This window comes from Patagioenas fasciata, chromosome 22, assembly GCF_037038585.1.
Source record: "Patagioenas fasciata isolate bPatFas1 chromosome 22, bPatFas1.hap1, whole genome shotgun sequence".
In the NCBI taxonomy this organism is placed as follows: domain Eukaryota; kingdom Metazoa; phylum Chordata; class Aves; order Columbiformes; family Columbidae; genus Patagioenas; species Patagioenas fasciata.
In genome coordinates, this window is record NC_092541.1 from 3,433,450 (window position 1) to 3,453,871 (window position 20,422).

General features: G+C 50.6%; 1 protein-coding gene across 4 annotated transcripts in view; it reads right to left on the minus strand.

Moving 5' to 3' along the window:
• Window positions 1-11,583: 11,583 nt before the first annotated feature.
• ASIC2 (acid sensing ion channel subunit 2) overlaps window positions 11,584-20,422 on the minus strand; it is a 400,281-nt gene continuing 391,442 nt past the window's right edge. For 2 of the 4 annotated variants that reach the window (XM_071798184.1, XM_071798185.1), the window contains exons 4-10: window positions 19,322-19,472; window positions 18,863-18,919; window positions 18,353-18,506; window positions 17,544-17,635; window positions 16,469-16,548; window positions 13,672-13,740; window positions 11,584-12,591 (exon numbers count right to left, since the gene is read on the minus strand). In XM_071798184.1, coding sequence (XP_071654285.1) covers window positions 12,490-12,591; window positions 13,672-13,740; window positions 16,469-16,548; window positions 17,544-17,635; window positions 18,353-18,506; window positions 18,863-18,919; window positions 19,322-19,472 — 705 coding nt within the window. In that variant the 3' untranslated portion in view covers window positions 11,584-12,489. Of the gene's footprint in view, window positions 12,592-13,628; window positions 13,741-16,468; window positions 16,549-17,543; window positions 17,636-18,352; window positions 18,507-18,862; window positions 18,920-19,321; window positions 19,473-20,422 lie in introns of all 4 variants that reach the window. The other 2 variants (XR_011735541.1, XM_065856399.2) reach the window with 2 other exon arrangements.

Consider the following 20,422-nt stretch of genomic DNA (forward strand, 5'->3'; position numbering starts at 1 on the left):
TCTAAACTACTCCCCCAAAAGCCTCCCTTAAAAAGGACGTGAGCATAAAAGTGAGTCTTAAACCAGGCAAAATGATGAAGCTACTGGGATGGAGGAAAATCATTCAACACCACTAAGCCAGACATCACTTGGGATAATTATCAATTCTCATAAGCGAGTGACTCCCCCCAGAAGCTAATGAAATTTCCCACGGCACATGCTCTGGGAGATGGATCGTGTCGGCCTGGACACATTCATCTTCTCTAATGTGCTGTTTATTCCTGTTTACAAACCTTAAAGCTCCATGTGCAAAGCACCTTCCTGCTGAGAGGGACGAGGTACCCAGGATGCTCTCACCCGCAGGCGGCTGCACTGACCGCACCGCTCGGTTTCCCGTACATCAGACCCCGGGTCGCTACTGGTAACACCGAGAAAAGGATCTCCCCATCTTGGTGTTCATCCAAATCTTCCTCCTGGCCAGCTCAGCTTTCCCGCGCTGCGCAGCCCGTGTCTCACACAAGCTGTTTTGTTCTTGCAGCCCGGACCCTGCCTCCGCCCGTCTCTCAGGTTTGGCTGATTCGTTTGGTCAGCTCAGCTCTCGCAGCGAATCTCTCCCTGGCGCAATATGCTCCACGTCCTTCGCTTTAATTGGCACGGGGTTGGCGCCTTGCACCGGGCTCTCTGCTGGCCACCCCGTGCGAGCCCGTCATGTCCGAGCGCATCAAACCTTCATCTTGACAGACCGACTGACAGTTTCCAGCCAGGGATGCTGCTGCAGCAGATTGACCGGCTCAGGCAAGGGCTGGGTGGTGGGTCCCATGCCATGGCGGGTTGCTGGGTGCAGGGGCTGCAAATGCTGATGGGCACCCATGTGTTTTTGCACACTGGTTGTGCTTCACTTTGCTCTTCTCTTGGCACGTTTTCCTGCAGGAGCTTGGTGGGGAAAGGAGATTTTCACTCTTGCAAAGCTTCTCTGCTTTGACTGTGTTTTCCCTGGGGTGACTGTAGCCATCAGCACTGGGAGTCTCCAAGGAGGACATGGACCCTGGAGGGACACAGTGGGGTTGCAACCAGACTGAGAAACAGATAAGATCGAACACACGGTGGAAAAAGACATGAGCTGCTGCGCGTCCATCTCAGATGTCTACCAAACTTCTTATCCCTCAACAGGGCCATCCCTGCCCTTCCCTTGGAGACGCCACCATCATTGCACGCAGGAGCACAAGGTGAGCATCCCCCGTTGGTGTTTGCAGTGGGAAAATGGAGGAGCAGCCTGGACTGCATGAAAATGGGGGAGCAGCCTGTCCCTCTGCAGGGACCATGGCATGTGATGGCCATGGATGGATGTTCTGTGCTAGGACACATGGCTCGGGAAGCCACTGGCCCGGCCGCCCTGGGTGTACCAAAGAGAACCCAGAGGGCACCAAGAATCTTCAGCACGTTTGGGCAAAATGGTGTCAAGCCGCAGCTGCTGAGGTCTCTGGAAGACCGGAGGGAGAGATGGAGAAAATTATTTAAAGTGACTGAAATGGCAAAGCAGTTTTGCAGCAGGCAGAGAGCGAGCCTGGGGACCTGCTGCCCCCGGGAAGCCAAAATCAGGGACAGGCTGCAGAAGGAGTGACATAAAATTAAGGAAACAAAAGTGCCTGGAGGCCTAGAGAGGGCAAAACCGCAACTGGTGATCAGGAAGTCCTCAAAACAGAGGTCACTGTCTTCCCTGTCCGACACCACCGGCCACAGGACCCACCACCTCTCACCCCAGAGGTCCACCAAGGCAAACAGCACAGGACACACGTGGACCTGTTGGAGAGGAGCCATAGAAATGATCCAGGGCTGGAACAGCTCTGCTGGGAGGACACGCTGAGAGAGTTGGGGTGTTCAGCTGGAGAAGAGAAACTCCGGGGACACCTTAGTGCGGCATTTCTGGACTTAAAAGGGGCAGAGAAGATGGGGACAGACTTTTGAGCAGGGCCTGTTGTGATAGGACAGGGAGTGATGGTTTGAAACTAAAGGAGGGAGATTCAGGCTGGACATGAGGAAGGAATTGTTGTCCCTGAGGGTGGTGAGAGCCTGGCCCAGGTTGGCCAGAGAGGTGGTGGATGAACCATCCCTGGAGACATCCCAGGCCAGGCTGGACGGGGCTCTGAGCAACCTGAGCTGGTGAAGATGTCCCTGTCATGGCAGGGGGGGAACTGGGGGAGCTTTAAGGTCCCTTCAACCCAAACCATTCTGTGATATTATGAAGTGCAGAGATCTGGCTGAGGCTTCAATGCTGTGATCCTTTAGGGGCTGCAGCCTGATCCTCCCTGTGCCAAAACCCCTCTGCATTATTTCCCAGGTTAAATACAGTGATGCTGGCTCATTCTAGTCCACAGCCAACGCAGTGTGTGTGCTCCGAGTGTGCTGGTGGCAACTGGTTGCTTCTTGGCTCGGGGACGAGCAGGAACCCTGCAGACTGTCAACATTTTTTTAAGGAAGCTGAGATATATTCCTATATCTGGACTAACAATGCAGAGGCAGGGAAACACACAGAGGAGGGGAGGCAAAATAGCAGCTTCTGAGAGTGTAAACCTCAAGTGGAACATGAAACACATTAATATTCATGCACTTAGACTCAGCCAAAAAAGCAACAATGCCTGTGACTCTCCAGAAATGCTCTGAGCTCTTGGACTGCCATCAACAACTGTGGGGTGGAGGGGGCAACAAAACCTTCAGAAACCACCAAACTGTTGGAGAAGCATTGTAAGAAGCCATTCCCATAGGGCTGGGATTAGGCTTGGGCTCTTTCTGTCCGGCCTAACACATAACAAGGACAACCTTTCTGCTCAAAAACATCCATGTAATTGCTTCTAATTGATCTCCTCGCTGGCAGTCTCTGGAGGGAAGTGCATGTTGAATGTACCATGGAAATGTGCTTTACAGTTTGTGAGTATGAGGAGTGACATAGGTCCTCAGAGCATCCAACAGGATAGTGCTGCTGGAAACAAAGCTGGCAGAAGGGAGAGGTGGGTTTCTGTCCACCTCGGTCTATGTGATTGGGTGAGCTTGAGCAAGTGGCCATGAAATGGAGATGACAGTGATCCTTCTCCCAGTGGGGACACTGGCCATGCACTGCTGGAGGATGGCAAGAGTTTGCAAGAATATTTGCTGGATATTTTTCTGATCTTTGTGGAAACTGCTCAGGAGGCAAACCAGCTGTGATGGTTGATCAGGGCTGTGTTGGCTGGGCTATAAACACAGGGGGTGTGCTCTGGCCTGGAGACCAGGCGCCTCACTGCAAAGCTGAGCTCTCTTCTTCTCCAGAAACGCAGCTGAAGTTTAGAAACTACCCACTGGGGCTGTTTCTGGTCCTGATTTTTCTCCTTAGGCACTTCCAGGCTTCCCATGGGATATTGCTCATTGTCTCTGAGACTTTGCTGCATAGGACAGAAGGTCCAGTGTTCCGTGTCTCTGCCCTGTATAGCTACAAGGGGGTCTGTCTTTGGATGCCAAGTCTGGCTTTGCTTGATGAGTCCTTGCGTTGAGGATGATTTTTCCTGCTAGGCCAACCCCCTTATCAGTCCCACCGAATGTCAAATTTCCGCAGCTCTTGCATGGGAGTTTCATCTCCCACGACGACTCTTGATGCAAGGAGCCTGTCATTTTTGACATAAAGATCTCGGGTGTCTCAGGAGCTGCCGCTTTGCAGAGCTGCTTGGCTGGGCATGGCGGGTGTCTCTCCGCTCTGCTCTCCTGCATATCTTTAGAAAACTGAGCTCAGAGGGAGCTGCGTGGTGTAAACTGCTCATGTGCAGCGACACTTGTGCCAGCAAAGTGTCAGGACCTGGCAGACCTTTGTCTGAACGTGGGCGAGACAACCCGGACAGATCTGGGCATGCACCACCCCCTGTCTGCAACCTGCCATCTGTGCGAGCACCGACCACCAGACGTTGCTCCGAGCGCTGCCCGGCCCCGCTTGGCTGGTGTGAATCCCCCCAAAAATGTTGTCTGCATGGGGTCCTTCCCACCAGACCTGCAGGATCTGCACCATGGATGGAGCAGGATGCTTGGGCGTGGGAGCCAGCTCTGCCCACAGCTGTGTGTGCAGATGTGCATAGAATCACAGGATGGTTTGGGTTGAAGGCACCTTAAAGCTCCCCCAGTGGCACCCCTGCCATGAGCAGGGACATCTTCACCAGCTCAGGTTGCTCAGAGCCCCGTCCGGCCTGGGGTGTCTCCAGGGATGGTTCATCCACCACCTCTCTGGCCAATCTGGTGTTTCACCAAAGAGACATCGCACCCCTTCACCCGCATCTTTAACCACAACCCATCCACACACTGGGAAACCAACCAGATCTCCATTCCCTTGGACCTTGGGATTTGAGTGCTGTGAGCGCTCAGACCATCTCCTCTTTGCCCAGCCAGCTGCCCCACCGGTCTCTTTTTCTCTTTAATATACAGATAGTGAAATTTCAGAGTGCCTCATGCCTCAGGAAGCGAATACACCACATAAAAAACCCTCGCCAAGGAAAACATAAGACACACATTTAGCATCGTGGGCTTCCTAGGAGACGGCAGCCGCCTGTCAGCCCCACGCCGAGCAGCTTGCTCACCACGTTTGAAGTTAATATCTCCTGACACGGAGACGAGAAGACCTCCGAAAGCACAAATTAATAAAAGCGACATGCCAAGAGGAAGCGTCAGCGCGGCAGTGACAAGGAGGAGGCTCTTTGATGTTATCAGAACAGGGGAGAAGGCAACAGAGGAGGATATTAAAAAGATGAGAGAAGAGCTGAATTTGACTGGATGGGAACAATTGGGATCAAAATGAATTAAGGCTTTTTACAAGGAAAACCATACAAGAAATAAGTTTCAGCAAGTAAAATTAACAGGAGGAAAACTTCAGGTTCCTGTAGACAAGTGGGCTGTATGAGGTACAGAGGGAATTTGTGCCTCCTGGAACAATCTCTACCAGTTTTGGCGGGCGTTTAAAAAGCAGCGCAGGTAGAGGGAAGAAATTGTAGCATGAGGAAAGCCGGCAGGAGCGAGATAAAACTATCTCCGAAGGTTGTGTTGTAGCTGCTGGAAAAAGCTTCTCTGATGAAAAGAAAACGCTCAGTTTGAAGGGATTCCTCCTGAGAAAAGCTGGCTTAGAGAAAATAAAACGGGGGGGAGTTGGGATGGTCGGTCTTACCAAACTGCAAGGCAATGTTTCATCTCAAAGAGGTATTTTATCTGGAGCTAAGGTTTGTCTTATTGGGTGCAAAACAGGCTGAAATCAAACAGGATGGCTTAGTTTTACTGAACTCAGGTCTTTTGGATGGCCCCAGCAGCAGAAAGCGGGAGGGAAAAGCTGCGCTTTACGCTCCTTCCCCTCCACTGCGGAACGAGAACCACCACAAATTCTATGTTTTTGGAAAGGAGGCTCCCAGGCCGAACCGATTTTTCTCAGAAGTACCTAAAAACGCCACAGATGCTGCTGGCGCTGCCGTGAGTCAGAGCAGGGAAATCAACAGAGAGTCACCAGCCTGAGGACGCTGCCAGCATTGTCCCAGTGTTCTCGTACACGTTTTGAGTGAGACGCGGCGCGACAGCAGCGCCGGCACTCAGAGCTGGCATTTGGGCATCCTGCGAAACGGTCCAGACCAGGGTGTCATCACTCGTACTATTTTGAGCTCCCACTCGCACACGAACGTCAGAGGGAAGGATGCGACAGACGCACGTGCGCGCATGGGCTTTTTAATGTCTCAAGACTTGTCAGCTTGAACGGGAAGGTTGGGAGATGTAACAGCTTTAGCATGTTTCCTTATCAAACCCACAACAGTGACCTTCTCCGCTTTTATATCAATTACATCAGCCGAACAGCAAATCTCCATCATGCGCTGCATCCCGAGAGGGGCTTATTTTGCGTTAATGCTGCGGAGGTCGCTGGGAAGGTTGAGAGTTGGCAGATGAGCTGGGTGGAGGAGGGATGAGAACAGAAGTGTCTGTGGACAACAGGCAGTGCTGGGGGGGCCAGGAAGATGGCAAAGCTGTGACTCCAGAGCTGGCACGGCAGGGCCTAGGGAAGAATAACCCCAGCACCAGTACAGGTGAGGAGTTGACCTGTGGAAAGCAACATTGCAGGGAAGAACCTGGGAGTTCTGGTGGACAACAGGTTGCCCATGTAATGTGCCTGTGTGGCTAAGAAGGCCAATGGTGCCTGGGATACATTAGGGAAAGTGTGGCCAGCATGCCAAGGGAGGTTGTCCTCTCCTTCTTCTGTGCCCTGGGGAGGCCCCATCTGCAGTTCTGGGTCCAGTTCTGGGTCCAGTTCTGGGTTTCCCAGTTTAAGAAGGACAAGGAATTATTGGAGAGAGACCAACGAGGGACACAAAGATGGAAACATCTTTATTCTCCTTCAGAAGTCGAACCTTTCGTATCCAGAATTTTGGGCTGGAAAATGGTTTTGTTGTTGCCAGGTGTCACAGCAGAGCCTCCACTTCCAGCTGCTGAGAAGAGCAAACCAGTCCCTTTCACAAATATGTTGGCAGTGGCTCCGTTCTTGGGTCCAGAGACTAAATGGCAGCTCTGCCGCTTCCTCAGCGGTGGGAAAGACCTTAAAACTTCCATGAAACCAACTCGATGAGCCAGGCAAGGGTTTGAGGATGTCCCTGGGAAAGGGACCTGGTGGAGAACGTGGGATGGAAGGAGAGGGTGGGATGGAAGGAGAGGGTGGGATGGAAGGAGATGGTATTGCCATTGCAAAACCCCATTGCTTTTTGGGACTAATGGTCCCTTTTTTCAGGTAAAATGGGTGGTGATTAAAGATCAAGAAAAGCAGTGGGGACCAACCTGCTGAGCAAGCACAGAAAACAGCAATGCTGAAGTGCCAGCGGCTCTGCCAAGCAAAAAGGGCAGCTTGATAAATTATTTGCTGCGAATCAGCCCCGTGCTGGCTTGGAGCACATTTCAACAGAATGAGAAAGGGATGTGAAAGACGTGGCGCGGTGCATCCTACCGCTGTCTATTTACGGTTGTGATCTATCTGCAGAGTATTGGATGCTTTGCATTCAGCCGGCGAGCTGGCTAAGACGGGGACCAGAGGTGATGGTCGTGCTGTAGCAGCTTGTTCTCCCTGGCTGGAAAACAAGGTCGTTCGGGTCTGCGCTGCCGGCCTAAGATCCTTCTGCAGATTCCTATCTCAGGTGGCTGCATCTTTTTTGGCAAACAGACCCTTTCACTGAAAAACAACTTCCCTGATAATTTATTAATGTTTGCTACAGCACAGAAAGCCTCGCTGGGGAAGTCCGTGGGCACCAGCCTCCTGCTGCCTAGACCCAGTACAACTTTTCCTGAGGAAGTTTTTGGGTTTGTGTGGGGATTTAGAAACATTTTCTGGCTCCGCTTCTTCCTGTGTTTTTTATTGAAGCACCTCGTCTGTTGAATGGTCCGTGGAAGAGCAGAGACTGCAGCCAGCTGAAGGTTGGGCATCTCCAGAGGATGCAGGGATGTGGAAATTTAGATCATATCCAACCTCTCTAGGGACCACATTACCATAGAATCATTTCGGTTGAAAGAGAACCTAAAGACTGAGTCCAACCATAACCTAACTAGCACTATCCCATGTCCCTAAGAACCTCATCTATGCACCTTTTAGACCCCTCCAGGGATGGTGACCCCACCACTGCCCTGGGCAGCCTGTTCCAGTGCTTCACAGCTCTAGAGGAATACAGGAATGCCGTGAAGTTATCCAGGGGGAAAATCAGAAGGGCCAAAGCCCTACTAGAGCTGAGCCTGGTTATGGCTGTAAAAGGCAACAAGAAATGTTTCTATAAATATATCCGCAACAAAAGGTGGGCTACGGAGAATCTCCATCCCCTGACAGAGGATGAGGGAAAGGTTGAGGTACTAAATGTCTTCTTTGCCTCAGTCTTTACCAATAAGACCAGTTGTGCTCCAGCTACACACCCTCCTGAGCTGGAAGACAGGGATGTGGAGCATGTTAAAGGATGCACACGAGTATCACGTTATTTTCTCGTTACACTTTTGAGCCAGGTGAAGTCGATTGGTAAAGAAAAAGGTGTTTTTAGTTGCCAGAGGAGCAATGCTTCAAAACTTGAGCCCCAACAATGTGGAGTTTCACAGAGCTGCTCTCCCCAGCTGCTAAAAACCATGGCTTGGTGGAAAGGAATTGCTCCTTGAGCAGCAGCATGAAGGAGAGCTGATTTCTTATGGCTTCATGCCCTTTATCCCATCACCACTGTCCCTTTTGCCTGCAGCAATGTGTGTGCGTTCCCCACCTCCTAGGATAATGCTTCCAGAAGGCAGCAGATGCTGGGAGCAGCTCGGAGCCACGTGCATGGTCCATGAGCCCCACGGCTGCTTGGGCTGTGCCCGTCCTCATCCCAGCGGAGCCGCCGACTCGGTTCCCCTCGCCTCGACTCACCCGGCGGTGCTCACAGAACGCCCAAGGACCTGAATTATTTCTGAGAACACGCTGCCAAATCTTCTTGGAACGGGCTTGCGGATTTGAAAGCTGCCGGGGGTGATGAATGAGCAGACAAATGGGCTGACAACAAGCTCTCATAAGGCGTTTCCTCTGGAGATGGGGTCAAAGTCATGATTTGCTATTGCCTCCTTAAAAAAGAAATAGCACAGCTACAGTTCTTGGCTTCTTCGAGACTCCATCCAGGCTCAGCACATCTGTGACCACTGAATCTGCTCGCAGAGCTTGGTGGGGGTGAGCACAGGAGCTAGAGGAGAGGTTGGTTATTGGGTTGAGGAAAACCCTCCATCATGCCACGGGCTTATAAAATAGTGGGATTGTGCTGTCAGCCCTTATCATAGAATGGTTTGGGTTGAAGGGACCTTAAAGCTCCCCCAGTGCCACCCCTGCCATGAGCAGGGACATCTTCACCAGCTCAGGTTGCTCAGAGCCCCGTCCAGCCTGGCCTGGGATGTCTCCAGGGATGGTTCATCCACCACCTCTCTGGGAACCTGGGCCAGGCTCTCACCACCCTCAGGCCAACCATTTTTTATGAGCGCACCCCAAGTCTCGTCAGCTCCTCACCGCACGCGTGGGTGGAAGCAGAGGATTTGCGTGAGAATCGCAGTTTTCTTCGCACATTTCCAGGCTTCCTCCTGAACGTTTGAAGCTGTGAAGTGAATGTCACCTTACTCGGGAGGTGGGAGGAACAGGAAGAGAAAACAACACCCAATTCGGTTTCTTTTTTTTTTTGAGAAAATTCTTGTGATTGCTTAAGGCAACCTCATGATTTTTGGGGAGGTTTGCTGCTGGGTAACAGTAAGAACAAGTGACAGGGTGTGAGGAAACGACCTCAAGTTGCGCCAGGGGAGGCTGAGGTTGGATCTGGGGAACAATTTCTTCCCCAAAGGGCTGTGGGGCATTGGAACAGGCTGCCCAGGGCAGTGCTGGAGTCACCATCCCTGGAGGGCTGGACAGACGGACATGAGGTTCTCAGGACATGGGGCAGTGCCAGGGGTGGGTTAATGATCGGACTCCATGATCTTGAGTGTCTTTTCCAAAGTAATTCTACAATTCTACGGCAGCCTTAAACCCCGTTTCACAGCCAGGATGAGAGCCACGTGTTGTTTATCCCACTCCATGTGGTCTTTCGCCGCAGCTCCGAGCTCAGCCTAGCATCACCCTGTGATGCCCTCCTGCCATTGAGATGCCATGGAGAACAGCCACCCCAAAAAGCCAAGGTGTTTATTAGTTTATATTAAAGAGTGGGCACACACGTCCTCTGCAAACCCCAGGACATGCTATAATGTTCCCTTTCTTCCAGTATGAATTTGGCTTTGCAGCTGATAGATAAGACAGTTGGAGCCAACACAATGTGTGTTGCCTCTAATCAGCTGACATGCTAGATGCCCCACAGAAAAACACTTTGATCCCAGTGGTGATTGTTAGTTCCCTGCCAGTCTTGGAGATCACTGTGCTTTCAGTCTGATAAGAGATTGAAATATGGACTTTTAAGATAAAACAAAACACAACAGTGAGTGAATCTGATGCAAGACCTACCCAAGCTCTTATGAATTCCTTGGGAAAAGCTTGTGGATGTCTAATAGGGAGAACTAGATACAAGTCCAGCTGACTCTTAGGCTGGACACGAGGAACTGTTGGCCCTGAGGGTGGTGAGAGCCTGGCCCAGGTTGACCAGAGAGGTGGTGGATGAAGCATCCCTGGAGACATCCCAGGCCAGGCTGGACGGGGCTCTGAGCAACCTGAGCTGGTGAAGATGTCCCTGCTCACGGCAGGGGGGGCACCGGGTGGCATTTGAAGGTCCCTCCAACCCAAACTGTTCCATGATTTCTAAATTGGTGCATTCTGGTGGTATCTCCTCCAGGCTTCGATGTCTAATGGTACCAGCTTATCTGCTAGGGATGGGCATTGTCACAGTGTCTCACTGCTCATCCCCCATCCCCTTTTGATACCTGGATCCTGTAAAGTCACAAGTTCACCTGCGGATGCCAACCCAAAGGTAGAGACACTCTGCACCTTCAAGAACGAAGAAACACCGTACAAAGGTCCACCATGGACATAGTGCCAACTCACTTGCCAGTCATAAATGAGCATAAGGGATGGAAAGACCAGTCTGCACCATCCCGGACCAGGCTGGGCTTTGCCGGCTGGTTCAACCAGCCTCCACGGCCATGGCTAAGAGCCTGGAGATCTTGCTATCAGTCACCATGAGGCAGGGCTGGCACAAATTCCTTCCCCTGGTCCAGAAGCGATGACAGGGACCAGGCTGGCACAGGGGTTTGGCAACGGGACGCAGAGTTTTGGCAGCTCCACAGCTTCGTCGATGAGCACTTGTTACTACCTGATGGTTGCTGGGCATCCCGTGGATAAGGAATGCATGGCCAGCATCCAGGTCTCAGGAGATAATGAAAATTGATAATACAAAACGAGCTCTTCAGCAACCTCCTTGGAAGCCCTTTGCACCATGCTCTGGGCAGGAGAAGGATCTGTCCCAAAGGAAAGTGGTTTTGTGCATGAGCATGGGCTTGGAGGATGACAAAGGGATGTCCCCAGCCCTTCGGCCAGCTGCAGCATCCTCTGCAGGTAAATCTGCGCTGACCTGCGCTCCCCAGGGCTGGTTTAATGCCCTCCCAAGGTTTGGCACTCCATCAGTTCTCCCAGAACAACTTTCTACAGTCCAGCTGTGATTCTCCCCCATCGTGGTCACCACGTTGGTGATGGTCACCCAGCAGCACCCAGCCAGGAGCTCGCAGAGCTGCAAACACCCCCATCGCATCCATTCCTCCAGACTGCAACACCAGCAGGGTTTGGAGGTCCAGGAAACCCACCTTCTCTCTTTATGGGGGTGAAGCAGCGTCACTGTGACCCAGTTCTATTTAAACCCATGGTCGCTAATAAATGAGACACCAAGACACAACCACAATCCACAATATCAGAGCTGGCCCCACCATCACGGAGCAGGTTGAGCATGGCCAGGACATCACACCCACGTGGCCGGGAGGTGCGTGAGGATGTGATAGAACTGGTGAAAGGGGGACGAGGGGTGAGGAGCAACCCCTGGGATGGGCTCGTCCTGGTGCCACCCCTCGTCCCGCACTGAGGGCTCCCGCTTGGGGAGAAACGACACAGCCCGGCCATTTCCACAAGACCAGCTTTAATATCAGTCATGAGAACGAGGAGAAAGCACAGAATCCATTAATGGGAAAAAATAAGATTAAAAAAAAAAAAATTAAATTAAAAATTAATAAAGAAAACAAAGAAACCCACCGCCCCGTGCCCACCCGCCGCAGACGGACTATCCAGGCACGGCAGATGGAGAACAACACAGCAGCCGGGGGGCCGATCCACCGAGAGCCCCCGGTCCAGCCCCGCTCCAGGGATGCTCACCTTGGGGTGACTGGTAGCGCTGAGGAGCCCCGGCCTCGGGGGACCCGGCTTAGCTTAAGATTCATCACAGACTGACACGAAGGACAAGAATGTAAGAAGAATCCAAGAGCTGCGACTTTTTGTTTCTTTATTCTAATTCAGCCTACGACGTTAGTAATGGTGATTTCAGGGGATGGCTGGGCCCGCGAGTTCCTTCTTGTAGTGAAAATCAGAGACTGTAAAGAGGAACAGAGCTTATAAAGACAGATAGGAATATATTGCCATAAAAAGAACTGGCATGCAAGTGCTTTGTACATTTGGCAGTATGTGAAAGGACGGGGCTTCGGTTTGGTTTGTGGTGGTGGCGGTTTCTTTGTTTTGTACAGTTCAAAAATGAGCTGCTGCCTTCACATCTTGAAGACAACCCCCCCACAGGAAAGGACAACACAAGTCAAGTCCAAGGCGCCTCTCGCTTGGTTTTGGCAGAGTATATATATAATATATATATATATTTATTTTTTTAATGCATAGCGATTTTCTTCCTTTTTTTTTTTTTGTTTATATATTTTTTATATATATATTTATTTTTTCCCCCGTTGCAAACCTGAGCTCGGTCCCTGCTTTCCTGTGCAGTTTTCCTTCCTTAGGTGTTGGCACTGTGGAGCGGTCGGACGGTGTCAGCAGGCGATCTCCTCCAGCGTTCCCAGGGTGGCCTGCAGCGGCACGTTCACAGTGTGGCTGATGGTTTCCGAATGATTTGGCATGGGGTCGCAAGTGCTCTGCGGACAGAGAGGGGGCCACAGGGTCACCCGGGGCTGCTGGATGCTCCCCGTCCCTTCCCAGCTGGGATCTCCTCTCTTTGGTCAAGACATAGCGTCAATCCTTTGGAAATAAGTTGGGGCTGAATGCTGCATTCTACTATTCCATGATTTCATGATTCCATATTTATATCATTCTATGATTCCGTGATTTCATGATTGCATAATTCTATGATTCCATGATTCTATTCCACCCTTCTGCAATTCTATGATCCCATAATTCTGTGATTCTATGACTCCATAATTCTATGATTCCATAATTCTGTGATTCTATGATTCCATAATTCTATGATTCCATAATTCTATGATTCCATCATTCTGTGATTCTATGACTCCATAATTCTATGATTCCATAATTCTATGATCCCATGATCCTATGAACCCATGATTCTGATTCCACAGTTCTGTAATTCCACAATTATACGATCCCACGATTCTAAAAGCCTATGATTGTACAATTCTATGACTCCATGATTCCATTATTCTATGACTCCATAATCCTGTTATTCCATAATTCTACAGGTCTATGATTCCATAATTCTACAATTCCATGATTCCATTATTCCATGATTCCATTATTCCATAATTCTACAATTCCACGATTCTACGAACCCATGATTCTGATTCCACAATTCTGTAATTCCACAGTTACATGATCCCACGATTCTACAAGTCTATGATTCTACAAATCTATGAGTCTATAATTCTATGATTCCATATTTCTATTATTCCCTAATCCTACAATTATGTGACTCCATGATTCTACAAGTCTATGATTCCATAATTCCATAACTCTACAATTCTGATTCCATTATTCCATAATTCTATGATTCCGTAATTCTACAATTCTATGATTCCATTATTCCATAATTCCATAATTCTACAATTCCATGATTCCATAATTCTATGAATCAGTAATGCCATGATTCCATAATTCTACAACTCCATTATTCTATGATTCCGCAATTCTACAGTTCGTATGGAATGACTTCACCTGCCTACGCACCCAACCGCAGGGTCTCTCTCAATGGGTCTCCTTACCACGTTTTCATCATGGCTCCCTTCCTCTTCCTCCTTTCCCAGTAGGTCTAATAATTTCTCCTTGATCAGCTGCAAAAGAGGGAGGTTGGGTTAAAATGGGCAAGAACCTGCCTAAGTTCTTGCCCTCGTGGGCATCCATGAGGTGTTGGGTTTGGAGGATGCCCTCCAATGGATATGGAGGAGAAAATCAGCCCATGTGCCAAAACCGAACTCTTCACATGGAAAAAACCCAAACCCTCGATTTTAAAAATATAATTGGGGGTTTATACAAAAATATCAGCTATGTGGCCGCTGTTTTTCCTCACAGTCACATCTTTTCCTGGCAGACCATGCTGATAAAGAATATATTTTCAAGGGAAATCCCAGATTGGTTGGAAAATGAGTGTTTTTCTGAAAAACTTCCACTGGGGGAAAACGAAAAATACAGAATAAGAAAGGTAAAAATGTAAAAAATTGGGTCAGTTCCTCCAGAAGCGAGGGGGATGTTGGATGATACATAGAGACGCGTTGTGGGGATTTGGGACCCAATGAGCCCAGGAGCACAAACCTGCCCCTCGGCAGGACCAAGAGGACGGTTACACTGAGTGAACGATGCTAAAAACCCCATCTCTATGGTCAATATTTAATCTGATTTTGGCTAACCCACCAAAAAGAATTATATCCATTTGCTGGTCATCTCAAAGAGTTTACAAATGCTTTGGTTGGAAACACGGCGAGTTTAAGTGCACTGAACCCCAGCTTGATGAAAACCCGAGCGGATTAGATCAACCATGTACATTAGGCATCGTTTAAGGTGTTTTATTCCTTTTATCCCTGTCTGGTGTGGGTTAAATATCTGTCATGGGTGACTGTGAAGATGCCCCATATTGAACAGAGGTGGGTGAACCTCCTGGTGATAAGGAGATAAGGATGCTCTCTAAGCCATATTTACCCCAAATGAAGAAATAAATTAAAACAAAACAAAACAAAACAAAAAACAGCAAGAAGAAACTATTTGCCAAGTTCTATAAGCAGATATCAAACAAAGGACTAAAACAGAGAAGACAAATCCAAACTTTGCAAGGTTTCTTATTAGGAAAGAACCCCAAGAAAGCCGGGAATAAGCGATTTTAATGAAATACTGTGTGCGTTCAGCCTGAGGTATAAACTGAGGCGCAGGTTTTGTTTGCACTCCAAAGCCATTATGAGCTTTATGCTCGGAATTTTCAATATATTTTATTGCAGAATAATGCCACCAAGTGCTAAGAGCTGCCCAGAAGGGATAGGGAGTGACTGTCTTAAAATGTAAAGCTGGCATCCCAACTTTAATAACATTACAGGAGCTTTCAGCGAGCTCGGAGCAGAGACCGCGGTTGTGTGACGTCCCCATGCACCCACCTGGCCTGGCACAAATTAATGGCACAACCACAAACAACCCCTGACCGCAATATCCCATGGGATTAAAAACCCCCGGTCCCATCACGACACAGGACTGAGACAGGGGTATAAGGACTGAGACAGGGATATAAGAGCGCTGGACTCTGCAGGTGGAAAATGCTGCATATTTGGGCGCAGGGGGCCCAAAACCATTGCATTAAAATCACCAGGCAATGAGTAGATGAGCTGAGTTAGCGGGAGGCACCTTCCCAGGGACAAGGGTGAAGGATCTTGGGCTGGGATGTGTCAAATTTGCTGGGAATTCCTTGTCTCCATAGGTATCTGCATCCTCCTTGAAACTATCCAAAGCCATAAACCCGTTCTTTCCTGCTCTAAAACAGGACACAGGCTTGTGTGTTTGTGTCCCTGGAGTCATCTGGGTGCAAACCACGTGCTTCTCAGCAGGTTGCATCCAGCTCCAGCCCCTGCCTCAGTTTCCCCTTTTATAAAGAAAAACGATGAGCCTGACCCCAACATAAAGCCTTTTGCATTGCAGCGATGGAGACTGGGATGGAAAACCAACAACTGGTGGGGAGGATGCTCCGGGGATGGTTATTTTATACTATGGTCCCTTTAAGTGGAAAAACAGGGTGCAAAAAGTCCAAGCGGCAGGAGGGAGCAGAGAGCAGCTGGAATCTGCGGTGGAGGATGCTGGAGGAACTTGCTTAGGCAAAACGAGATTAAAAGTATGTAAGAGTTGTAACTGTGCTGCTGGAGGGCAGGAGGAGGGAGGTGCCAGGCTGTGATGTCCCCTCCAGATTGCTTCTTGCAATGATTCCCATTAAAGAGGGAGTCGCTTTTTTCCAGCGCAGCTGCTCTCGGCCACCGCGGAGCCACGAGACCATGTTGGAGCTCATCTCGGTGCTTCCTAGAAAGCTCCTTTGCTCCAGGGCTGCTGGCAGAGCTGCAGCGAGTAGATAACAGCGACTGGGGTTTTTCCACCCACCAGCAGCGGTATGAGGTTTGGCCTCCTGTCTGGGCTGCCAGTCGGGCATTAATTAAAGGTGTTTTGATGAGGAGGTGATGCTGGGAGAAGCCTGAGTGGGGATGGCGACAGGAGGGTGCAGCAGCAGGTCCCCAGCCAGCACCCCAAGCTTCAGGGTGGGAAGAAGCACAGCCATGTGAAGGTGGTGCTTAATTAGCCCACGCGAGAAACAAACCTCGTTAGCAGAGGCAGGGTGCCAAGCGAGCCTGGCTATGCCATGCCATGGCTGCACGCCAGCCCCCTCCGTGTGGAGAGCCCCTGCATAGCCGTGACCAACTATATAGCACTATTGGAGAGCATTAATTAGGTAGTATTGCTGATTGAAATTAATAATCCACGTGGGCACACTGGAGGGTCTTGGTCTGTGACCACCAAGGCGAAGGGTGAGGGTCTTACCTCGTATATATAATCGAAGAGCTCTAGTATAGTGAGGATGCTAGCACCGATAAATAGCCCCATCTGGCCTCCAATGTCACCTAGGAGAGAAAACAACATGTGGATGGATTTTACCCTGGGGGTGAATGATCTCACAGGCACCCGTGTGACCGTGGTGTAGCTGCCGTCCCCCAAAAATGGGGAAATTCAAGGAATGACCCCTAGAAACACCAACATGCCATGAAAAGCATCTCAGAAAGGACGTTGCTGGGCACCAAAGCATTTGTCATAGAATTATTGAATAGTTTGTGTTGGAAGGGACCTTTAAAACTCATCTAGTCCACCCCCCTGCAATGAACATCTTCAACCAGATCAGATTGCTGAGAGCCCCATCCAGCAACCTCTCCTGCTAACGAGGCCATCAGCTGGGAGCCTAATGAGGATGCGATACCGCCTGCGGGCATCCGAGGAAGCCATCTGTCGGAGTCAGACAGCAGGCTTCGTCCGGGAATCCCCGAGCCCCATTCCCAAACTGAGCTGGAGAAGGAGAAAAACACTGGAGAAGAATTGGGTAATGTCCCCTGGAGCCAAGAAAAAATCCAAACCTGACAAAGAGAGGAAAGGGAGATGGTCTGATTATTTTAGGGGAGCATCTCGAGGCTGTCTCAGGGTCCTGGCTGGAAAGCAGGATGGATTTGGAGCATGTAAGAGGCGATGGGTAGATGGTTTTAAGAGCTGTCCCCCTCCACACACCGCCCTGCCAGCAATGGGAGCACCACCGACAGTATCCATCACCCGCTCAGCCCCACAACTCCAAATAGTAGGGCCCTCGAAGCAAGTGGAGATGGAGCAGCTCATGTTAACCTTTCATACGTGACACACGGACGAGCTGTGGTCCCTGGGACGTTCTTGTGACGACTTGGTGGTGGAAGGAAAATAAGACATGGCCTGATGGCCAAGAAAGTGGCTGGGCCTTGTTGGGGTTTTCAAGGCAATGCACATGAGCTGTGCACCCACTCGTAGCGTCTGTCTGTGCCACAGGGACTCCAGCACCGGCTCACACAGACTCCAAATTGCACCCCTGACCCTTCCTTACCAAGTAAAGCTGCCACTTCATAGGCTTTCTTCTGCTCAATTGTCTCGTAGTTGAGTGCTTCAAAAAATATGTCCAGCACAAGAATATTCTCTCTGTAGAAAGAGGACAACAGCATCAGGACATCAGCCACCAGCGGCCTCATGTATTTTGGGACAAAAGAAAAAAAGAAAGGGACTTCGGGGTTTTATTTCCCTCCCTGTCCTGACTGTTCTCTTGCTGGGGTCCTCAGCAACCCACGGACACTTGGACCTCATGGAGACCAAGATCATGCAGCACCATCAGGACCAGCTTTAGCAGAAGGTAGAAAATGTCTCCCCAAGATCTCTCAGGATCCCACACTGATGACAACAGCAAGAGTCCAAAGGACATTTAATATGGAATAACTTTTGCTGCCTCCACAAGGCAATAATGTGCCTTGGGCTGGGAGAGGTTCCCAACAGCAGCTGCGTGAGGTCCACAGCCTCCACTTAGGTAGAGAGCAACCATAACTCAGACAGAACCACCAAAATTGGGTTTCCCTGTCAAAATAAAGGACTTTTTGCACTTTTTTTTGGTGAGTATGGAGTATGCCTATGAAGACAAGGCCAGGGAAGAACACAGAGTGTGTGGAAACACATCTACTGAGAAGAAAGCAACCTACAGCTCAGCTCTTCAAGGGTTTCACCCCAACCCTCCCTGGAGGACATACTTCTGGTGATGGAGGCATTGGCAAGGTCTGGTCTTAGCACAGACTGGTTTGAAAAACCAATGGGGCTTTACAGACACTTCTCCCCGTGAATCAAAGGAGATTTGTTTTCTCCAACACTCACGAGATATATTTTTCTGACTTGTTGAACTTCTTTTCCAGGTACTTGGCCGAGGTCTTGCTGGGGATCTTGACCATGGAGAGCTCTTTGTTGTATCTGGTCAGGTTACAGGGTGTCCTGCAGATGCAGTAATTGCTGTCCTTTTCGGCAAGCAAACCTGGAGGAGGTCACAAGAGTTACATCTCATGGAGGAACATGTGCTGATTGAAATCAAGACCTAGGATGGCTCCCTCCATCCCAAACCCTGACCCGGAGGTGCTCCCCTCCTACATATGCTAGGGTGCCCATTATCCCAAGGGTTTCTACACTGGTGGAGCCCTGTGTAGAACCAGAAGAAACTTCATCCCAAGGTGCACCCAGCCCTTCCCAACAAGCTGAGTCTCATCACAACCCATCACCAGGCTGCAGCTTCTCTACACCACCCCAATCCTCCCATTTAGGAGGACACAGGCTGCTGGAAGTCCCCTCCAGCTCGGGACACCCGTGGTACCCAGGGTATCTCTCGGTACTCACCGAGTGCAGGCTCCGCGCATTCCTTATACTGCTCCGGGGTACAGAAGGGAGCGTCCCCTGCACGGAAAGGACAAATCCATCAGTGGGCACCAGCCACCGCTGCTGCACAGGACCTGGGACTGCTGGGCTCTCCGTGGGGATCACAAGGACCTTGTTTTACCAAAGTGAACCCAGGCTGGGGATGGGCAGCAGAGGAACTGCAGAGGAATGGCCTTTGTTTGCAAACTGAGGAGGGGACTGCTGGAAACACCAGCCAGTGGTGTCAACTTGGGCTAAATAAGACCCATGTCCCTCTGGCCCCTATTTCAGGGCATTTTGCAAAGGCTATCAGCATCCTTCTTTCCTTAGGGAAAGGTATGCCCAGCTCCTTTAATTCCTGGTCCCTTTCCAGCTCGTTAACCCTTAATGACCCATGCCAAGCGGAGGGAGGGGGCCCCTGCCCATCCCTGGCACACTGACCTGGCATGTGAACCATTTTGCAGTTGCAGTTTTCCACAATATAGCGGGTCTCGCAGTCAATCCTGCAAGCTGTGATGCTGTAAACGGGAAAGAAGTCTAAGCCCATATCCGACGAGCGACATTCACCCCACGGCGGAGGCAGGTACGTCAGCTGCAAGAGAGGGAGGAGCGGGGTGTCAGGGGACGCTGGGACAGGCGGAGGAGCGGGGCGCAGCGTCTCCCTCCTCTTGCACAGAGGAGCCTCAGAGTGTAATTTTAGTGATGTCTTTAAGAAGGTGACCAAGTGGTGCTGTTGCAAGGGAAGGCTACAGTGTGACTTTGGCCAAGTGAGAGCCTTTAGCAAGAGAATCACAGATGGTCTTCCAGCTCCCAGAGCTTCCTTCCCAGCTCCCCCAGTGCCACCCCTGCCATGAGCAGGGACATCTTCACCAGCTCAGGTTGCTCAGAGCCCCGTCCAGCCTGGCCTGGGATGTCTCCAGGGATGGTTCAGCCACCACCTCTCTGGCCAACCTGGGCCAGGCTCTCACCACCCTCAGGGACCACAATTCCTTCCTCATGTCCAGCCTGAATCTCCCTCCTTTAGTTTCAAACCATCACCCCTTGTCCTGTCACAACAGGCCCTGCTCAAAAGTCTGTCCCCATCTTTCTTCTTGGCTCCTTTTAAGTCCAGAAAGGCTGCACTAAGGTGTCCCTGGAGCTTCTCTTCTCCAGCTGAACACCCCAACTCTCAGCGTGTCCTCCTGATCTTCTGCTCCAGAGCTGCTCTGCTGTCCCCCCACCCCAGCATCCCCAGGAGCAGAGCTGCAGCAGCACGGTGCATCGGGGACGTGCGGCACCAAACGCTCTCCAAGAGCAGCTCTGGGCTCTTTCTTGCACCGTTGGGAAACTCCTGCCCAAGCAGGGACTGAAGGGAGGCTCCGACCTGCAAATCATCTCTGACTTTGGTGACAGCACACATGGGGTCATTGGCACCCGTGTGTCAACATCTCTCATCTCCAGCTTACTCTGACCTCCGAACTGTGCCACTCATGGGGACAACACAGCGCTGGTGGCACCGAGGAGCAGGACCGGGTGGCAGTGACATCCTGGCAATGGCTGTGA